Source organism: Danaus plexippus, chromosome Z (genome assembly GCF_018135715.1).
Source record: "Danaus plexippus chromosome Z, MEX_DaPlex, whole genome shotgun sequence".
Taxonomy (NCBI): Eukaryota; Metazoa; Arthropoda; class Insecta; order Lepidoptera; family Nymphalidae; genus Danaus; species Danaus plexippus.
Window position 1 is genome coordinate 1854527 of NC_083559.1, and position 22128 is coordinate 1876654.

Here is a 22128-nt window from a genome sequence, read left to right on the forward strand (position 1 = left end):
TTTATATAAATAAGTACACAATATGTTAAATATAAAGTTTTGATAGCGAGATACAATGTTTTAGATTCAAGAAGGAATTATCTGAGAGGAATGAAAACGAAGAAACAAGGATGGGTGTTTTACGAAAAAAGAAGGAACTAAAGAGTGGGCGAGCACCTCTTACTGGTCAGTGAAGAGAATAAGTATTGAAATATTTTAGTTTAGATGCAGGGGCGCAGCTAACGTACTTTAAATATTATCAAATAATACGCATTTCAAATATTAAATTGAACATTTATGTTAACTCGTTGACCTTTAGCGCAATTCTCTTAATTTATTCTGTGACTGCTACAAGTGATGTAAATATTATATACTCTTCCAATGACCCGCAGTAAGATGAGTGCACCTTCGAGTTAAATACAGTTTTCCTCAGGGGCAAGCTACTTCCCTGGTAATTTAATGGTATGCTAAGCGGAATCCGTTTAAAACAATTAAGTCACTTGTCGTCTCCTCTTTAGTTCCTTGCGAGCTTTGTGGTGGTACTAACGTGCCACCGCCTCTAGCGGCCCACATGAGACACATGCACCCAGGCTGCCGGGCTATCACTTCCAAAGGTTACGACCGCGCCGGGGCCTACAAACTGGCTGATCCATTACCGACTAACAAAGACTCGACCACGTCGGAGTGTGGACAAATAGCTCAGGGTTGGTGCAACAATAATATAAGGCTTTTTACTGTCAATGATTGTTTACCTTAATTTAATTTCTATAATTTTTGTATTTGATAACCTAATTTCAATATAATTTTGTATTATTTATAGCATTCGCATTTCACCTTTTATTGCATGTTGTTGTGATTGATTTTAATTCTGTGTTTTTATTTTCGTTTGTTCCTTTATTTTGCCAACAAACGTGCAGACCTTATCGGTGTGAAAATACGCGCTACGTTATCAGCTTACCAACTGTGGTACATATACTGCGAGAAATGTCGCGAGCGTGCATTGAAGACGGCCCAGCAGAAGACGGCTGAGCCGGAGGAAGGGTGCACTTCGCGTGTTAAACCGCGGCTGGTACCACCGCCGGACCTCGACCACCTCGCCATCAGAGACAACGCCGTCTTCTTACTGGACCTCGCACCACTCACCAACTCCGGTGAGCAACTTGCCTTATGAATATAATGAACATAAACCCAGCTTGAATTGAGCTCGAATTGATATTTGTATAATAATAGTCCATTTTTCGAACAGTTATTGAACCTACACTTATCTAAAGATAAAGATTTCTTGCATTTACATGGAGCGTTAACCGAAAGTTACGGGAGTGCGGACAATATAAAGAACATTAATAAAAAACTATAAATAATTGTGATCGGTGATGTCTTAGATATAACAATGTTTCATTAACTCGAGTTTTGTATAGAGTCAGGTAGTGCATGCCGTTGGGGTGAGATTGGTGGTCGTAGTCCCCCAACACCCCCGGGCAGCGTTTGGCAGCCGGCACCTCCCTTCCAGTGTCTGATGGCCTTGGGCGTTGAACCCAAAACAACCACCCAAATTCCCGACTCAGCGCGCTATCATTCGTTGGGACGACCAATGCAAGCTGCTTCCATTGTAATTATTCTTATTTTTATATACAAATCAATTATCCCTCAGAACTCTTCAGACGGATATCCTTTTGTCAACAGAATGATGGTGCGTCGACATCTAATGACCCGATGGTGCCGCAGTGTGTACGCGTGCCTCGCTCAGTATCTATGGGTCAAGCCGGGGGACGTGACCTAGCTCACGCCGCCCGCCCTCCTCTTGCTAACTTTGAACCTGATACCCAGGATACACTCACAGGTTAAAGATATGAAAATAAGATTAAAAATCATTTATATGATACATTATGCATACTAATTTTATCATAGTAGGTGCCGGATCATCCCTCCTTGCACAACCAAGCGCAGCTTTACAGAAACTGGTAGGAGGTGGAGAATGGGCAAGTGATATATGTGCCGTATCAGCATTTGAACCACCCCAAGTTGATCCCGAAGTTTTAATGCAAAGTCCGGTCCTGGCTTTCATACTAGCTAAGCGTGATCTACCCGCGTACCGTCAGAAAATGGACGCGTTGGTCAGAATCAATACTGTCCGACAATACGCATTTGAAGTGAGTAGACTAAATAAACATCGAAACACATACGGTAACAAATTCAGAATTTGTTAAAATACAGATATGCGGTGTAATAAAATATTTAATATTGTTTCTTTATTGTTATTGTATAATTATTCTTCAGTCAATGAATTGGCTTCTCCGTTCCACAACTCAACCGACGAGCGTGCATGACGTCATGTGGTGGTTCTGTAACGCACTCGACAATTTTGCTTGTATCGTACCCTCGCCACTATCATTCGAAGATAATAAGGAGGTAAATTCGTCAGTCTGTTGTACTGCTTTTATTAAAATATACGTTTTTTTAATATGGTTATTTTATATAGAACTCTGTGAACTTTACTCCTACTGCGTCGGCTGCTGCCATCTGTCCGGGGGGACGGTCAGCTCGTGGGGCTCGGGCTGCATTCCACGCTTTCCTCGGCTCTGTCAGCGCCTTGGCTCCATCTCTACACCCGGCTAGCGCTGCAGCGCTGCAGGCCGTGCGCTGCTGGGCGCTGCATTACTCGCATCACGATCGAGCATTCTTGCACAGGTTGGTGATGATACAGTAAATACCATAACTACCTTCTATTTATGAAGAAGATTTGTAGTGTCATCAATTGTTTTTGAAGTTTTTCATGTAGAGTTTCAAGGTAATCACTATGGGCCGGTGCAAAAACTCATGTTTTTTTTTTGCCTTCAGAAATTCCACTAGGATTAAATTTTTCTTTAATCACACTCTTAAGTTGTCTTCCAAATTTTCGATGCGTTCTGCAGAACATAAACAAGGGCATCATTACTTTAATATTAAATTTTGGCTGTCACATTTTGACTTTCTTTCTTAGTAACGTTCAATTACTTGACTGTGGCCTTCACTTGTGGAGAGCCTTTATAGTAAAGCTTCATTGCAAGGAGAAAAATATCAATTAATTCAATGTCATAAACCAACGTGTGAGAATTCTGAACATTTGCTTGTACGTTCTCGGAGCAGATATAAGTTTAATTTATTTTGGTGTAGGTTGTTCCTGATAGGGGTTCAATGGAATATTTTGTTTATCATATTGGGTAATCCGTGCAACTTTGACAGTTTCGCTTTCTTTAATTAATTATCTTTTGAAATACCACATAAAATGCGACCATAGTGTAATGTGGTACCATGAGAGAGGAATGAAAGCCGAGGCTGCTGAGTAGATACTGCCTTTATTTCAAATAGATCGTACATTAAATAGGTACAAAAGTAGGTTACATATTATATAATGATTAATAAGTATGTTTCGTTAATATAATCTATTCACTACATCTCAATAGTCTAAAAAAATGTAACCCCAAATAACTACAAATTTTACGAACCAAACTTGCTGTAAGGTGTGGAGTATTTGAATCTTTTTTTTTATATGTAACTAAATATTTTAGTTTACATATATATATATATTAATATATTTATAGGTATTTTTTACAATAGGTGTTTCTATCAGTTAAGACTTTATGTTAACAAATATGTATTTATTTGTGGTAATAGTGTTGAGATCATAATACATAACAAATCTAAACGTGTGTAAAAATTGTATGCTGCCTGGGATTAGATCGCAAGTATTTAGCGTTATCAGCAAGATATTATCACACTCAGAGGATGGTGGCCACGAGGACGGTATGTTTGGTGCGCTCCAGGAGAGCTACCATAGCTATACGAACAAGGTATTGTACATCACAATATATGCATAGAAAATTGTATTGTCTTTTATTTTTAATATCAAACTGAAGAAAAAAGGTGTATAATGTAATGTATTATAGCATGTAACGTTTATTTCACCAACAACAGAATTATGTTTGGGGTTGTCCTGACGTGACGGGCTGGTGTGAAGTGACCGTATCATCAAGACCTGCCATGGCTGGGTCTTTGACAGATGGCAGTACAGAAACCTTCTGGGAGTCCGGAGACGAGGATCGCAACCGCGCCAAATGGATCCAACTGGCATTTTCGGGTCCATCGCATCAAGATAGACCTCATGTATTCTGCGTTCACGTCGACAATACAAGGGATACTGTGGTATGTGATGTCATATACTAAAAAGTACTAAAAACTACTTCTATCTGATAGATAGTATTAAAAACCGAACGTTATAGTCAGTAATTTATAATGAGTACAAATTGTTCTACAGAACAAGACTCTCCTGATGTCGTTCCTGTACAGCAGTGGTTCAAGTGAAATGGCGCACATGCAAGACATAGAAGTGGACGTTAAATCAGCTAGCTGGATTTGTTACACTTTACCTAGTGAGTTATTGTGTTGCGGTTATCATTTGTTAATATGTATTATATGAGGTCACACGCCGATTGATCACGGTGAATGTTATATGGATATGAAATGTAAGTAATAAAGGCGGTGTGCATAGCGTGCATGTTATCAGGAACTTCGACATCCTCTGTGCGTGTGCGCTGCGAGCTTCGTGGGCCGGAGCCGTCTGTGAGAGTCCGCCAGTTGCGCGTGTTGGGGGCGCCACTCGCGCTTCTTGAACCACAAACACCACACCCCCTACATTCCTTGGCAGAAAGGGACACGCTGAGGGTCTTCAGACTACTCACCTCACATGTATACAAATATATTATATTTTTGTTTATTAGATCTTTTAATGTTTTTTATATATTAGTTATAATATAGCTTACTTGCCAGATGAAGTTACATCAATATCAGCTTAAACTCGAATCGGTATAATATTAACATAAAACGATGTTTTTCCGAATCAATGTCTATTTCTGATGGTGAATTATAAAAAAAAATCAAGTGAGATGCGAAAAACATAGTACATATTCTCCTGACAATCAAAGACATCATTACAGTCTGATATTAGCTCAGTTTCGCGTTTATGTTTTTTTTTTTAAATATATTTAACAAACAGCTTACATTAACAAATTGAACGTAACGAATACAATTGACTTTTTTTAATAATAAAAAATTAAAATAATATTCTTTTAATATTTTAGTTTGTCTTTGCAAATTATGAACATTTTAAAATAAATGTTGTTTTAGGTGTTTGGCAAACTGCTGGAATGGGAGCAAACTAGCAGCGATTCCAACGAAGGTGCCATAGCAGAGGGCGCTGTTGGTGATGATAGCGATCTTCGAGAACACGTGGTCGGCATCCTGTTCGCTGGACATAAGCTCACCTCGCTACAAAGACAGGTATACAGTTTTCACCTTCATATAGAGATATTAATATTAGTTATCGTAGGAAAAAACCAAGTTTTTTAAACATATACAATATTAGTTGCCTTAAATAGTGTCTTTAGGAAATGTTTTTCACTGTCAATCACTGAATATAAGCGGTGAAGAAACTTCGTTATACTCCATTGCTATAATTTAATAAAATGTATAACACATATATGTGCGTGTGTAGGTGATGTCTCATATCGTTACCGCGATCGGTTGTGAGGCGGCGAGGGTGAGAGACGACTGGGAGACGGCGCTGCTGTGTTCTGAGGCGGTGGTCGAAGGCTCCCCCCGCCCGCCCCACATACAAGACAACTATTGCTTTGAAATGCTTTCCCTTGTGAGTATACGATTATATCGTAGACTTTGTCTTCATCGACTTAAGCAATAAGTCCAGGGTGAAAGTACTAATAGCCGATTTGATAAAACAGATCACGCTATTAACTGGCAGCGCCATCTATAGTCCGTCATTTCGTAGAAGTATAGTTTTAAGTGTAATAGGTGTATAGATCCATCCATCCTAATGAATAATTTAGCTTTTATAGTATTAGTAGAACAAGTGACAGTTTTTAAGATAAAGTCCGATGGCTTCCTTGAACATTACCATAGTCCTTTCTTTTAATAACTAAGTTAAGAGGGATGTATATAAACAATTTTAAATTACACAGATACAGAAGTCCAATTTGTATGTGAACTTTTAATGTTTACTGCGACCAATTTTGCAAATTTTTAATATTTGGAGTTGTATACTTCAAACATATTAAATTTTTTATTTAGTATTAAACGACATTGTTGGTACTGAATTATGATCAATGTGTTATAGTTTGTATAAAGAGTAGAGAATAGTAACATTTTTTTATGGCCGACAGTTACTAGCTCTCAGTGGGAGTGCTGTGGGGAGGGTGCATCTCGCCCAGCGTACTGAGCTGCTCGTAGATCTATTAGCTTTGCTCCATACAGGAAGCGAACGAGTACAGAGACAGGTACTTAGAAAGATGTCTAATAATTTTATAAATTGCTTTATTTCATCGTCAGTATTGGTATTTTACATTGTCATTCTGTAGGTCATTTCTTTATTGCGACGGATGATAGCGGAGGTACCGCCCCATAAAATGCTCTCAGCACTCAACTATGGAGGCGACCTCTCCACACAGTAAGCAGTTTTTGAAAGATATAATCAATTAATTTATAAATACCTGTAATCAATTAAATATTGATGTTTTATGTTTGTTTATAATATTACAAAATTTTTGGGTGCCATGTTATTGAAGTTCCAACAAAAATATCTGTCTATCTAGATTGGAAAAAGAAAAAAGTATTGTAAACTTTAATATAGTTGCCAATGGTAAAACTTTGCTCAAATTGTCCGTTGTAACAGAGTGACGCTACTGGACCACCTCGTCTGTTACTTGGGGAAAGCAATCACGGTACAAGTGAAGGTGAAAGGTGCGGGTACTATGAGTCCGGGGACTGTCACCCTGGGTGGGAGTGTCACGCCGTCACCGCCCGCGCTGTGGTTCATGAGAGGGGAGACCACAAAGAAACACGCCCACCTTGTAGCGAGACTGCTCTCTGATATGGCTGAAGTGAGTGACATTTCTCTATGTTAGAAATTAAAGTGTTTGTGGATATTTAAATTAAAAACATTAATGTTTTAGGATAAAGTATCCGATTCATGGGGCATGGAGACGCGAGGCGCGCTTGCACGGTACGTGTGCGTTGTAGCGCAGATGGAAGAAACCGATAGAAGGCCGCCGCGTTGTATTTCTCTGCCAACCGTATGGCTTGCGCTGGCAGCATTATGTGTCTGCGATGATAACCACATTGAACAGTACGTGTATATCTTTTATTCGATTGAATAAAGCTGATATGAAGCCTAATAGTTTTCTTAGATCTTTATAAGTAGATTATGTACAAATTTGAAAAGGGCTTACAGTATTTTTTTATCTTAGTAGTAGAGGTATTATTTTAAAATTAACAAAGTAAGTTATTGTACTTCCTTTCCAAGAATGAACGTTTCCGGCGACGGTCGCGAATCTCGCAACCGTGACTCTATAACCGAGGCTCGTTCTCATTGCGCCAACCATGACGACGGCTCTACCCTGGCCGTCATTGAGTGTCAGTCGTGCGGACCGCTGTGCGCCGAGTGCGACCGCTTCCTACATCTAAACCGAGCCGCTCGCAACCATCAACGACAGGTTATATTATATAAATCATCGCACATTATACATAATATGTGATGTGTTTTGACATTTTTCTTAAATTTATTATCAGATATGCAAAGAGGAAGAGAGTACAATCCGCATAGATATCCACGAGGGATGCGGACGAGCTAAGATGTTCTGGCTGTTGTTGCTGGTGGATAGACGCACACTGAAAGCTTTGGTGGAATTCCGTGGAATTGAGGGTTCCGGTGAAGATGGTGCGGTGGCTGGGGGTAGTGCCAGTGGTTCGGGCCCCACGGACGGTGCGTTCATGCTGGCGGGTATATGCCGCTTCTGTGGCGCCCGCGGTAACTCCGGCTTGCTCGCTATCGGAAACGTATGCGCCGACCAACAGTGTCAGGTAAAATTATTTCAACAACAATGTATCGCGCATATCATTGACTAATAAAATCTGACGAGTATTGACTTTTAGAGAAGTTATCATTTTTCATATAGATGGATATAACATGTCCTGTCTAATAGAAAATTTTGTACAGGAGCACGGTCGGGAGGCGTGTTCCCGTGTGTTGGTCTGCGGTCACGCTTGCGGCGGTGTGCGTGGCGAGCGTTCATGCCTGCCCTGTCTGTTCGGATGCGCGGGGGCAGAGGCACTCCGGCAGGATGCAGATGATATGTGCATGATATGTTTCACGGATCCCCTACAAGCGGCACCAGCTGTACAGGTCGGTATTTGAAACTGAACTGACTGTACTTTTTAACGTTCTACCTGATGTAGGAGCGGGACTTTCAATAAAACAAACAGTTATCCCTGAGCCGCCTTTCCCCTCCACCGCTATGGAATTAAATACATCATGTACTTATACGTGGGTAACATAAAAAATTTTAAGAACTGGTCAGTTAGAAACATTGCTAATGAAGAACTTCTTTTTAATTTCAATTTTAGAACTCTTTGGTAACCTTTTATATATTTCATTCATTTTTCATTTGTTTTTATAAATTGGCAGCTAATGTAAAACTCCTGTTACACGTAAAAATGAACTTACGCGAGATTTTCGGTCAATAATTTATTACGACTATCGTTGTGGGCTTACTCAACAATAAAGCTATCATAGGCTGCGATTAGCATTTTTTAACGGAGCCCAATCTCGTGCCACTACTTACAATAGTTAAATGAGTTTAAGCGTGGACGTAGGATTATTAATGATTATCCGCATGAAGGACGTCCCTTAACAGCGATTACTGGAGATAATATCAGGAAGATAAAAGAGTGACATATCAGCAGATACGGGCGAGCTTAGGCATTGGTATGAGTCAAGTAAGGAAGCTTTGTACCAGATGGATTTCACATATTTTAACCGGTGACCAGAAACAACTTCGCATGGACTGGTGTTAGATAAGTTCAACAGCCGTGACTCAAATGCTGTATTTGGCATCGTCACAGGTGATGACAGCTGGATATATCGCTGCGAACCTGAAACCAAAAGACAATTAGCTCAGTGGGTGATAATTTTTTTAGGATCGGAACTAACATAAACAAAGGAAGAAGTTAATAAAAAAAGATGAATGCCTCATTTGGTCGGAAAGGTCATTTCGCTACAATTGTGTTAGAAAATGGAAGGACAGTTACTGCAGACTAGTGTATCAATCGCTGTTTGCCTGTTGTCTTGGAAAAAAATTGACAGCAGCGCCCTCGAAGCAGGATCCTCCTTCACCACGTCAATACTTCAGCGCACTCCGCAAAACGGACTGTTGAATATTTAACTATGGCAGGTGTCGAGATGATGGGTCATCCGCCATACAGTCCTGACCTGGCGCCCTGCGACTTTTATTTATTCCCAAGAACTAAAGATGAAATTCGAGGTATTCGCTATATGAACCTTAAAGATGCGCATTACCTTGAAAAACAATAAAAGTATTGGCAACTTTCTACATTAAACCGTTTTATCATTTTCGAAATATTTTCAGTATTACCTAGCTATATCATTTCTATAGCATTATGTTTTGAAATGATGTATAAAACGGTGACAGACATCCAAACATGGAGTGATGAAAAAAAAATGAGTGGAATTTGAAAATACTTTTTAAAATCCTTAGTTGAGACAAGCATCCGAGAGGATGGCACTGCAAAGGCCATTGTGCAATTGTTCAATTTATTGTTTCTTCATCAAAATTATAATTGATTATCCGCAATTAACACATATACGTCACGTTTGTTTAATGTACTAAATATTCCCTTTATTTGTTTACTGTATATAAAAATATTTACTACGAAAAGTTTTATCTACTACTGAAAAAATTTGAAAGGAAATTGAAAATTTATCGTGCATTATCGTATGTATTGAAGGAATAGAATAAAAACAGTTTATTTTTATTGGGTCATAAAAAATATACCTATTTTTGTATAGTCGAACAATGCTATCTTTGTGGTATTTATTTTTGATATTTCTTATTACGTTAAATTCGATAAGTGCTCCATTTAACGATCAGCATTCTAAATTGAAAGAAAACTTACGTATTGTAGGCGGTCGGGATGCATTGCCAGGGGAATATCCATATGTTTTAAGTATGGGATTGAGTATATTACTATCGAATAATACTAAAATATATGATCCCTATTGTTCGTGTGCCTGCCTTAAACCAACTTGGACGCTAACAGCAGCGCATTGTATAGAGTCTTCAAGGTCTTACCGAGTACCCGAGACCGCTGAGTCGGTAATACGATATCACAAAACACCCAACGAGGTTGGCTACGCTAAAATACTGTCTATGTTCATAAATCCTAACTACGTTTCCGCGTTAATCTTCTGGCTCAATAACGACGTCGGTCTTTTAAAAACTGAATCTATCGGCATTCCCACGTACGGAAAACTGAGTGCCGTCGACTATACAACCCTTTATGGTTTCCAAATATTTGCGGTCGGCTATGGACTAACTGAAGACGATGAAGGCCGTATGAAAAAAGCTCTACATATTAACAAAACATTGCAAGTGGTTAATGCGGTCATTATCAAATGCAAAGAGAATATCTATCCAGTTTTCTGCTTGACGGGTGTGTGTGGCCGGTGGTCGGCTCTTTGTCCTGGAGATTCTGGAGCTCCTGTCATACATTCTTCCGGAATTATTGGTGTTAATTCGGCTTCAAGGAGGGATCAATGCAAAAGCCGAAAAAATTCAAAACCTAAAAATTCAATGGAAACTTCCGTTGGCATGATCACGCCAATTAGCCCTTTTATGAATTGGATCGTTAATGTCATTAAGTTAAATGAATAGAATTATAGAAGCATTTGCATGAATATCCAACCAAGCCGTTTACAAACTGCCTCCTTTAATAGATACTATGAGATAATTGGGACATTTTAAGAGATACATTGACGACTTTCCGAGATTTAATTTTTGAAAAGAAAGCAACGTCATAAATAAATATTGATCGAACTGTTTTTTTTGGAATTATTGTATACTCCAAATAAACTTTGTAAGCTTTTGATTCGTTTAATTATTCAATTTTTATAATAAATAACTTTATAATATATATTAAAGTCCGAAATAGTTTTTCTTTAGGCTCGAGTCCTGTTGCATAAGGGGCTGTGTAACTACCTTGCGAAACCTTAAATAATCATTTTATTTTTCAAATATTATAGTTGGTAAAACAGTACAATGATTAATGTCATTAACCATTATGTTTCAATATGTAAATACAATAAAAAAACGTAATTATAAAAATCGCTCGACAGTCTGAACACAAGTCCCAAAATGTTGCTACGAGTACTTTTGTAAACTGTTGGAAAACATAATATTATAGAACTTTCTAAAATATCCAACATGGGTAAAGACGCTATGATTTGGATTGATGGAATATTCATACAGAATCTTCCGGCTAAGGATATTTTAAATATCATCAAAAATATTTATTATTTACAGAAAGAAAACCAAATCAGAATTTCGATTTTCGTTTATCCCTTTCAAAGACATCGTAGACTAAACCAATTTTTACTGAAATTGAGTAACTTCAGGTTCTTGAACATATGGAATAAGTGGTGAAAGGATAATAACAAAGATTAGCATATTTATTCCTTTATTTTCAGCTGAGTTGCGGTCATATTTTCCATTTGCACTGTTGCAAGAAGGTCCTTGCTAACAAGTGGGTGGGACCTCGTATTACCTTCTCATTCTCACAGTGCCCCATATGCAAGGTTAGATTTATAAAAGATGATTTATTGTATTTATATTAAGAATTATTCTGTTTCTGACAATTAATTATTATTGTTATAATAGGAGGACATGAATCATTGGACGCTAGAAGAAGTCCTTGTTCCTATTCGAAACCTTCGGGATGAGGTGAAACGCAAGGCGCTGATGCGTCTCGAGTACGAGGGTCTCGCTGCGGGCGGGTCCCACAGCCGGGCTCAGTCCGACCCAGCTACATACGCCATGGATCGTTATGCTTACTACGTGTGCCATAAGTGTGGAAAGGTAAGGGGATAAAAAGCCTCTACTGAAAAATTGTTTCATTGTAATTACTGTATGGACTGATAATTAGTAGGAATGAAGAGAAAAATTATCTCGGTTTTTTTTTTAACAGATTACACTTTTGGTTGCTTCGTTTTTTTATTTAAATTTCGACTGTATAGAAAAGTATGATTAAAGATACATAAATTCAATCTTATGAAATTGTTCAAAAGTTCCAGACGTTGATGAATAAGTTAGCATCCCAAAATACAATTCATACAAGACAGATGAGTCATTGAAATAAAATTAAGGTAATTGCTCATAAAATTATCTGTTATTACTGTAAGGCGTATTTCGGTGGTCTGGCACGATGTGAGGCTGAGTCCAACGGTTGGTGGGAGCCGGCTGAGCTGGTCTGCGGCGCCTGCAGTGATGTAGCCGGTGCAAGGACATGTCCTAAACACGGCGCAGACTTCCTAGAATACAAGTGCCGATACTGCTGCTCTGTGAGTTAATGATATTAAGCTCTCAACGTATCCAATAGATGTATTCAACAGATCTTCATATGCCCAAAAACGTAGAAACAGTTAATTGTTGTTATTTTCATAACTACTGATGTATTAATAGAAACTTGCAAACTGACAGCAAAATCATTTACAATTGCCATAATGATCAAGAACGCTGCATGTTACGGTATCTTGCTCATCTTCTGTGCGGTATACAAGTGCTATAGAAGCGCAGTACCGTTATAAGCTGTCATTTTACTTCTCGTTATAAAACAGCTTACTATGCAGGATGTATTCTTTCATATATTTTTGTTCTAATCTATTTATTGTTCATGTTAAAGTTTAAAGGTAACAACATAAAAGAAAAATAAACATTACTTTAGGGTGGTTAAAGTGTATTTCCAGGATCGGGACATAGCTATTTCTAAATAAAGGGATTTTCTTGATGTTTTCAATTTTAACAAAACATAGTGACTTTCCTGACACCGTCCATAAATTGGAAACTTATATAGGGTTTTCCATTAAGGGCGCTTGATCGTGCAGAACTTCCATCGTAGCGTGTGCTGTGTGGCACGTAGCGCCGTCCTGTTGAAACCACATGTTGTCCAGATCCATATTCTCGATTTCAGGCCAAAAGAAGTTGGTTATCATCGACCGGTATCGCTCACCATTGACGGTGACGGCCACACCATTATCGTTTTCGAAAAAATACGGACCAATCACGCCTCCGGCCCAAAATCCGCACCAAACAGTCACTTTCTGCGGGTGCATTGCCACTTGGTGAACCTCGTGTGGATTGGTCTCGTCCCAAATACGGCAATTTTGCTTGTTGACATAGCCATTCATCCAAAAATGCGCCTCGTCGCTGAAGATGATTTTTTTGCCAAAATCAGCGTCAACTTCCAACTGCTCTAATGCCCAGTCAGCGAACACACGGCGCTGTCTATGGTCATTAACCTTGAGCTCTTGGGTCAGCTGGATCTTGTACGGGTGCAGGCTCAAGTCACAACGCAAAATTCGCCAAGTTGTCGTCTGCGAAAGGCCGAGTTCCTGTGCGCGACGCGGAATTGACTGCCGCGGGTTTTCGAGGACACTGTCGCGCACAGCGGCGATATTCTCGGCAGATCTCGCGTTACGTTGACGCACGGGAACCGGCTGATTGTTAACTGACCCGGTTGACTCGAATTTGTCCACCAATCGACGGATAGTCGACTCGGCAGGACGATCATCGCGACCGTAAAACGGGCGAAGTGCGCGGAACGTTGCTCGAACTGAAGACCCATTTTCATAAAACAATTTTATAATTTGCACGTGCTGCTCGACACTGTAACCTGCCATGGTGGTTTGGGAGGACGGAATGAATATAACACACTGCATTTGACAGCTGTCACTCAAACAACATGGCCGCAATCAGCTGTCAAAGTTCAAGCGTCCCTATTGGAAAACCCCTTATAATAACAATATGGTAAATGAAAGCGAATGTCATCAATATTTTGTGAAGAAAAAAGTCATAGCAATCTAACCCTGTGGAAAAAGTCTTATAAATTCTGATACAAAACAGCTAACTGGGTATCAGAATTTATAATTTAAAAAAATATTTATAAGATTGAAAAAAATTTCTGATACAGATTTCTATAAGAATCTATCAGTTATGAGAATTTAGGAGACCGTTTCCACAGGGAATGGCGATGAATTGAATTATTGCTACAATGTAAAGAGATAAAATTAAAAGCTGTCATGTTAATTTTAGGATCACTTAAGAATTCTATTGATAGCACGTGTTCTTGACTTTATTAGTCCCATAGGTTTTATATTTTTTCTGAACTAGCAAATATATTCTATATTGATCTGAGTTTCTCATAGTAATTCTTTTTTGTATATCATTTCAGTTTTCGTTACAACTGCTTTATGACTCCATTATTCCGTTTTTATTATAGACCCTATGGTGGACAATTATGGTCACTTTTATCCTTTGTTATCGCATTCGCTTTGATATAAAATTTTCTTGGTTTAGGTACTTCCAAAGTTTGATTAAGATCTGGTTTAGGTAGTTATCAATTAGTTAAATAAAAATACCGTCACAGAAAAAATATATATTCATAATCATTGTACCTAGTCATATTGTAGTATTTTTGAGGTCTATTTTTTGAGTAGAATATTTTGTCTCATGTTGTAATACTGTTTTGTGTTTAATATTTCCAGGTTGCAGTATTCTTTTGTTTCGGCACATCTCACTTTTGCAATGCATGTCACGATGACTTCCAGCGTGTCACCAACATTCCTAGGCACCTGCTGCCTCAATGCCCAGCAGGTAGATATTACCCTAAAAACTTTGTCAGTTTATACGGAACCGAATTTATTCATGACTTTAGCATCACCATTGAGGTTGTTTTGGACGGAAATTAAATGTCAATATTTAAAAACTAATTATATAAGGTGGCAACCGGAGGTTCCAGGAAAACTACGAAACATACTTATATGTATATTATAATAAAAATTACATATTAAAACTTATAACCTATACCTAGGACTACATGATTGCCCCGATGTTAGGATAGCAATGCCATTCCATAGCTTGTGTGGTATCAGGAATCTTCTGGTTCACACGGCTTGGTGTTGGTTCCGCGGAGTCAGCGGCGTCACTTGTTATGTGATATTTTATCTATACAACGATGTTACCCCGGCGATGTTCATTTATTTTATAATATGTAGCGCGTACGTAACAAATTATTTGTCAAATACAGGTGTTGATATTAATGAGAATTTTGTTGATTCGAAGGTCCAAAAGGAGAGCAGTTACCGGGATCGTCAGAAGAATGCCCTCTTCACGTACAACATCCGCCTACAGGAGAGGAGTTCGCACTGGGATGCGGCGTGTGTCGACACGCTCACGCATTCTAAACTATTAAACACAATACGTAAACACTATATATATAGATCTGTATGCCACTGAACGTTTGTTAGGTAGCAACTTAAATAACTAGAGACATACAGATCTATATATGACTTACTCGTTCTGGACAAACAGCAGATTTAATACAACAATATAAATATACATATATTGCGTTAATGAATAACGCGTTCTCGATATTTATAAATAATTCATGGAATTGGCTATTGAACCTAAAACGACTGTTGTAATGGCGTGCCCTCCAAGAGCTGTATTTATTATTACTGAAAGTTTTTATAGACACGGATTTTTGGAGCTATGTACACATACATGTACTACTGTAAGGTCAATTGATGCTAAGTTATAACTAAACCTATATCTCTATAACATTGATACCTAAAATGTATTTATTTGTATGTTAGGTAGAAGTGTGTATTATAATAATGACATAAAATCTACTAGGATCGTATGATTGAAATGTATTTGTCGAGGAACACCCTGACATTATAATCTGACGCTGTAAAAAATTAACTTATCATATATTTAATTCACTTATTCGGCTGGTTGTTCTTCAGCACTGGTTATTTTCGAACGCTTCATATTCTTCTCGAGCCTTATTGATTATTATGTTTATTTGCGCATCGACCAATCAGCGACGAGATGTGACGTCACCGTATTTGATATTCTATCCGTTTTAGACACAATTGACTGGACGATACAAACCACGAGAGAATTATTATGAAACGTTATCTGACACGAAGATATTTTAACGGCGATTACAGAAATGGCTTAAGCGCAACGCATTAGTTTGTAGTTTTAGCTAAATGTGAGGGATATTAAGCCCATGTATACAAAAAAATGGTCTTAATCTCGCGTGAGCTTCGCATATAAGCAGAGCACAACGTCCATACTTACCGGCATGGTTTAAATACTCATAAATACATAATTAATTACTTGTCTATTGTCCTAGGTAATTTCAAACTATTTAATGCAACGCAATAGTAGTATTATGCTGGCGGAGCTCTGAATGTTACCTTTAAATATAACGTCTCTATAAAACGGGTAGTTTTATATTTAGTATGTTATTCGTACTTATTAAGCAGCGATCTGTGTCCTAATGTTTGAATTTTTTATTTTATTTATTTACTATTAACATTATTAAACGTTAAGCGTAACGTAACGTGAAGCAAAGTAAGCGTAAACGTTGCTGTCAATGTCGACAGTTATACAATCCGAATGAATTCTTACGTACATATATATAAGGTACGAAATCAATCGCAGAAAACTCAAAGCCGTCGTTTATAAACACAGTTCCTCGTTTCATACTATGATAAGTTTTTATCGATGTTTGTATTTCATGGTGCAATATTATATATTAACGAGCATGCTTAGAAATGGCTGCATAGAGAGCCTTCTACTATTTCATATGGGACGTAGGAGTATGCAAGGTCCTATACACGATTTCCGTCGTCGAGCCGACATATTATTCGTAAAGTCGAATTTGAAAATTGAAACTTTCGTACTTCCGGTAACGAAGTTAATAATGCTTCCTCGTACTAAGCACACAGTGGATGTGATCCTGCACTACTGTAATTACTACTAACGATAAGTATTACTAACATATTCGAGTGCTTGGAGGGGAATCTGAAGCCACCTGTAGGCCTATGTTATGTAACCATTTACTGTTATATGATATCATAATTATAGTTGTAATCAAGTATTCACTATCGATGTTGTGAGACCCCAAGAAACCCCTTTTAACATTATTTGTGTCTATGAAAATTGATTTAAATTATAATACGTTATTCATATATCGGTTTATTTGTTAATATATGACGTATATGTATTATATGATTAGATTTTTGCACTCGTATTATTTTGATGAAAAACATCGATCAGGATGGAAATGGGTTTAATTATATAATTCTATATTATATCTCGGTTTTTTTTTTTTTTTTTTAAAGCTGTATGTATAACTTGACTTCATTATATTGCGATTCTGTTGCGTAATTCGTCCTCCATCTTGTTTAATAAATGTTGTGTCACATGTTATACGATGAATTCCGTAGTTGTTATACGTACACATCAATAGTATCTCCATAGGCCGCTGTCATATCTAAAATATAATTCCGAAATTAAAACGCACTTGAGCATTCGATACAGAAAATTTTTTCAAAATAAATCAAAGAAACATTAAGGTGCATGGAGAAATTATTGAGCTCTATAATAGATTAAAAAAAAAAAAAAATATTTAGTGGAAATCGATGTCTTAATGTAATTGCGATCTTGGAAAATTTCTTCTCCTATCCAAAGGAATGTTGGGAATGCATTGATATGTGTCAGCGTCGTAAACTCGCATCACACGGCTCGAGATTGTAACGGCTTCCGGTGGACTTTCGTTATCTGTATACAAAAAAATGTTTCATTAGCTACAGAATATAAATTACCGTTTGGCATAACTTCTATCATTATTTGTATTTACTCACACGAATTTATTTCCCCTTTTTCATTGGGCGCACTTTAGAAAACTGTATTATGAAAAAAATTGTAGACTATACCAGATAAGAAATTTTTCAATAAAGCTTACTTAACTACCGTTATGTGCTTTTATTTCATACTTCCTGTGTTCTTAATATTTATATTGTATCTTAAAGTTATATGTGACGGCGTTTGTCACTTACGATTACTGTGAGCAGCCTGCACGTTAAAGACAACTGAAACCTCTCAGCATCCATGGAGTAACTGTGAATGGATGGCATGGTCTTTGGTTATGTTGGTCTCTCAAGGAACCGTAATTTCTATTAACACAACGTGCTTTTAAATTCTCGAATACTGAAATATGTCTGGTGTGGACGCCGATCCACAAATATCCCCGGAACTCTGCATCGTTTCTCATATATCATTATAGCCCTAATGCCTTCTCTCACAATACCTATTGATCGCTCGTATGTCGTTATTTCTTATTGCGCTTCGGCTACCAAAAGGCTAACCGCTACACGTATGATTTCTATAACCCGTATTGACCGCTATCCAGGAGTACTCTACATCCTACTAGCAAATACGCGGCAGTTCCTACTGCCTTCCCGCAGATAAAGCAAATTTTTTCGGTACTTTTTCCCCATCTTTCTAAATTACTCTTATCAGGGAAAGTCATCTGGAACGCTTTGAGATACAGTTTTAGCAGTACTGGCGACCAAAGTGCGCCATTTTTGTGATAATGGGATGCAAAAATCTCCTATAAGTAACCACACTTTCTGGGTCGTTAAAATCATTGCATGGATCTTATATTTAGCATTGTCGTCTTGCCTGTCTACTAGTTGTATGATGATCATCAATTTTGTTGAGGTGATGAAGATTAATTAATGCAAAGAATAGTGCGAATTACCAGTGGCGTGCACAGAAATTTGGGGTAGGGTAAGCAGAATATGTTTGAAAAAAAAATACCAATATTCATCATTTCCTCTTCTAAAACATTGACAATAATGAGCTCTTTCGCAAGTATTATAATATTACTACGCGTATTTTATAATTATTATGCAGACGAGATGTCTGCCGTGATCACGGTTGCTGCTAAGTAATAGAAATGTCGGGAATATGTAATCCGAAAATATTAGTTTCATTTAAACATTGGTAATATTCGCGCATAATGTACAAATGAATGTATTGAATCCCTCAATTACCTCTGAGCCACGAAAATACCATAAAACGATTACGATCTGTTCATCACCGCTTTATAAAAGTTATTTAAATCGGAATATCCAGTGGAGATCCAAACATTATTATTATTATTATTATTTAAAAACAACAGACAAATAACTTATTTGTGTATACACAACCTGCTAGCTAATTAAGACTATCATAATACTTTTTGTTTAAAAAAATAACATTACCTTTCTTTTAGTTCAATCTTAACTGGTCACACACATTCCCTTTGTAATTATTTTAATTTTATTATCAAACGACAATATTGAAAATCTAATCGTAATTAATGTCGATAAACACACATCACCAGCACAGAGCTCACAGCTATAATTTTCCATAATTCGTTAATAAATTTATTCAACAATTAACTAATTAAAACTTATTCACATGCGCTTAGAAAGACAAATGACAATTTTCAATAATAATAAAATGGCGAAAAAAATATATGAACAGTTTACCGACCAATCAGAGAGTCCCGTTTCATTTGACAATTAACGGACTTTCTACGACATTTGAAACGAAAAAAAGTATGCAGTGCTTCTCGAATACAACCCAACATAGATATTCGCATACACACATGCAAACATTTCTCCATACAACACGAGATTTGTAGATCGTCCTTGAGAATTTTTGTATGGAAAATAAGCAGGGAGTGGTTGTGCAAACTGCCGCTCTGGCTGCATAGCGGCGCTAGCAGTTAGCAGCGGCCGATCGAAAATGTTTCATATTATATGCCTTATAGATGGCACTTTTAACAAATCGTGAATCTAATGTCATTTTAAATGTCTGTAAACATTTGTATTTCGTAATGTATGATTAAAAGTATGTAAGTAAGAATTAAACAATATAGGTTTAGTTGTTATACGTGTAGGGTATTCAGTGCTTATTTGCATCTATGGTGTGCACGCTACTGCGAATTACTTCCGTATATACATATAAAGTCTTGATAACGCATACCTACTATGAAACAATAAATAATCAAGCGAAAGGAGCAAAAAGAAAATTTAAGGCAAACACGTAATACATATAAGCGATGTATAAGCAAATGAATTAGTATATAAGCAATCTAAAAGCTATGTGCGCTCAACGTGTGGTAAGATCTCGACTGGTTAATGGCGGCCGGCCGGCTGGTCAAGCGCAGGTAAAGAAGTCGAAAATAAAAGACTGTACCTAATGAGTCGGGCTAGTCGCACTAGTTCGGCTGTGGGTATCTATATTAATTTATCAATATCTACCAAACGGTCCTGCTATTGTGGAAATTTAAAAACTATCGAGTGTAATCGTATACGTTGTAGAAATAAAATAAATACAATTTATTTTTATTGAATCATAAAAAATCTACGTATTGCTGTGTTATCGAACGATGCTATCCTTGTGTTATATGTTGTTGTTAAATCTCGTTCCATTAATTTTGATAAGCGCTGAATTCAACGACAAGCAATCCAAATTCAGAGGACCTTTGCGTGTCGTAGGCGGTCGGGATGCATTACCAGGGGAATTTCCATATGTTTTAAGTATGGGATTCAGTGTACTACTACCAAACAATACAAAAATATATGAAACCTATTGTTCGTGTGCCTGCCTTAAACCTACTTGGACGTTAACAGCTGCGCATTGTATAGAGTCTCCAAGTTCTTTAGAAATACCCGAGACCGCTGAGTCGGTAATACGATATCATAAAATACCAAACGAGGTTGGCTACGCTAAAATACTGTCTATGTTCATAAATCCTAACTACGTTTCCTTGTCAAACTTCTGGCTCAATAACGACGTCGGTCTTTTAAAAACTGAATTTATCGACATATCCACGTACGGAAAACTGAGTGCTGTCGACTATACAACCCTTTATGGTTACCAAATATTTGCGGTCGGCTATGGACTAACTGAAGACGATGAAGGCCGTATGAAAGTTCCTCTATCTATTAATAAAACATTGCAAGTGGTTAATGCGGTCATTATCAAATGCAAAGAGAATATCCATCCAGTTTTCTGCTTGACGGGTGTGTGTGGTCGATGGTCGGCTCTTTGTCCTGGAGATTCTGGAGCTCCTGTCATACATTCTTCCGGAATTGTTGGTGTTAATTCAGCTTCAAGTATGAATGAATGCGAAAGACGACAAAATTCAAAACCTGAAAATACATTGGAAACTTCCGTTGGCATGATCACGCCAATTAGCCCTTTTGTGAATTGGATCATTAACGTCATTAAGTTAAATGAATAAAATGTATTTTTTTATTATCAAACATCAATTATAAAAGCATTCGTATGAATATCCATTCAAGCCGCTCACAAATTGCCTGGTTTAACAGATACTGTGAGATAATTAGAACTTTTTACGAGATATTGGAAAGTCCAAAACTTAATAGTTCAAAGGAAAACTACTTTATAAATAGATATTGGCCGAACTGTTTTTTTGAAATTTGTATTTTTCAAATAAACTTCGTAAATTTTTGTTAATTTTTATCATAAATAACTTTATGTTATATTGTTAAGTCCTAAATAGACTTTCATTAAGATCGAGCTCTTTTGCATTAGAGATTTTTTTACTACCTCGGAAATCTTTAAGAAATCATAATATTTTAAAGCATATTATAGTTAATTTATGCATAAAGAATAAAATAAATAATCTGGTGGTGTTTTCGTACAATGATTCAGTTCATTAATATTAATGTTTCAATATGTACAAAAGTAATAAAAACAGCTGGAGACTCTGAACATAAGTCGCAAAAACAGCCATGAGTGCTTTTGTTGGTTGGAATACATAATATTATATAAGATTCTAATATATCCCACATGGGTAAGGACACTATGATTTGGATTGATTCAATGTTGTCATCAGAACTTTAGCATAACTTCGACAGCTATTCGTATTTACTCACACCAATTTATTACCCTTTACATTGGACGCACTTTAGAAAACTCTATAATGAAAAAAATTTTGACTATACTAGATAAGAATTTTTTTTATCTTCCTTTAATCCTTTTATTTCATACTTCCTGTATTCTAAATAATTACATTGTATCTTAACGTTATATGTAGCGACGGTTGTCACTTACGACTGCTGAGACCAGCCTGCATTGCTGAGACCAGCCTGCA

At 37.2% G+C, this 22128-nt stretch overlaps 3 protein-coding genes across 9 annotated transcripts in view; all 3 read left to right on the plus strand.

The window, feature by feature from the left end:
* LOC116777937 (E3 ubiquitin-protein ligase MYCBP2) overlaps positions 1-17925 on the plus strand; it is a 72492-nt gene extending 54567 nt beyond the window's left edge. For 4 of the 7 annotated variants that reach the window (XM_061526108.1, XM_061526111.1, XM_061526112.1 and 1 more), the window contains exons 49-74: positions 65-165; positions 498-683; positions 897-1130; positions 1398-1588; positions 1663-1819; positions 1888-2129; positions 2257-2388; positions 2459-2667; positions 3698-3809; positions 3934-4161; positions 4274-4388; positions 4508-4704; positions 5143-5295; positions 5510-5662; positions 6192-6305; positions 6387-6475; positions 6701-6908; positions 6981-7153; positions 7331-7520; positions 7597-7887; positions 8024-8209; positions 11570-11677; positions 11760-11957; positions 12281-12439; positions 14642-14750; positions 15219-17925. In XM_061526108.1, the coding sequence (XP_061382092.1) occupies positions 65-165; positions 498-683; positions 897-1130; positions 1398-1588; positions 1663-1819; positions 1888-2129; positions 2257-2388; positions 2459-2667; positions 3698-3809; positions 3934-4161; positions 4274-4388; positions 4508-4704; positions 5143-5295; positions 5510-5662; positions 6192-6305; positions 6387-6475; positions 6701-6908; positions 6981-7153; positions 7331-7520; positions 7597-7887; positions 8024-8209; positions 11570-11677; positions 11760-11957; positions 12281-12439; positions 14642-14750; positions 15219-15340 (4357 nt within the window). In that variant the 3' untranslated portion in view covers positions 15341-17925. The remainder of the gene's footprint in view (positions 1-64; positions 166-497; positions 684-896; positions 1131-1397; positions 1589-1662; positions 1820-1887; positions 2130-2256; positions 2389-2458; positions 2668-3697; positions 3810-3933; positions 4162-4273; positions 4389-4507; positions 4705-5142; positions 5296-5509; positions 5663-6191; positions 6306-6386; positions 6476-6700; positions 6909-6980; positions 7154-7330; positions 7521-7596; positions 7888-8023; positions 8210-11569; positions 11678-11759; positions 11958-12280; positions 12440-14641; positions 14751-15218) is intronic. The other 3 variants (XM_061526113.1, XM_061526110.1, XM_061526114.1) reach the window with 3 other exon arrangements.
* On the plus strand, positions 9856-10924 carry LOC133319910 (mite allergen Der p 3-like). Its single transcript, XM_061526116.1, has one exon. The coding sequence runs from the start codon at positions 9900-9902 to the stop codon at positions 10755-10757; it is 858 nt and encodes a 285-aa protein (XP_061382100.1). The 5' UTR covers positions 9856-9899; the 3' UTR covers positions 10758-10924.
* Positions 17926-20236: 2311 nt separating the features above from the next.
* On the plus strand, positions 20237-22115 carry LOC116777950 (plasma kallikrein-like). Its single transcript, XM_032671768.2, has one exon. It carries the CDS (start codon positions 20395-20397, stop codon positions 21250-21252), a length of 858 nt encoding a protein of 285 aa, XP_032527659.2. The 5' UTR covers positions 20237-20394; the 3' UTR covers positions 21253-22115.
* Positions 22116-22128: the final 13 nt, after the last annotated feature.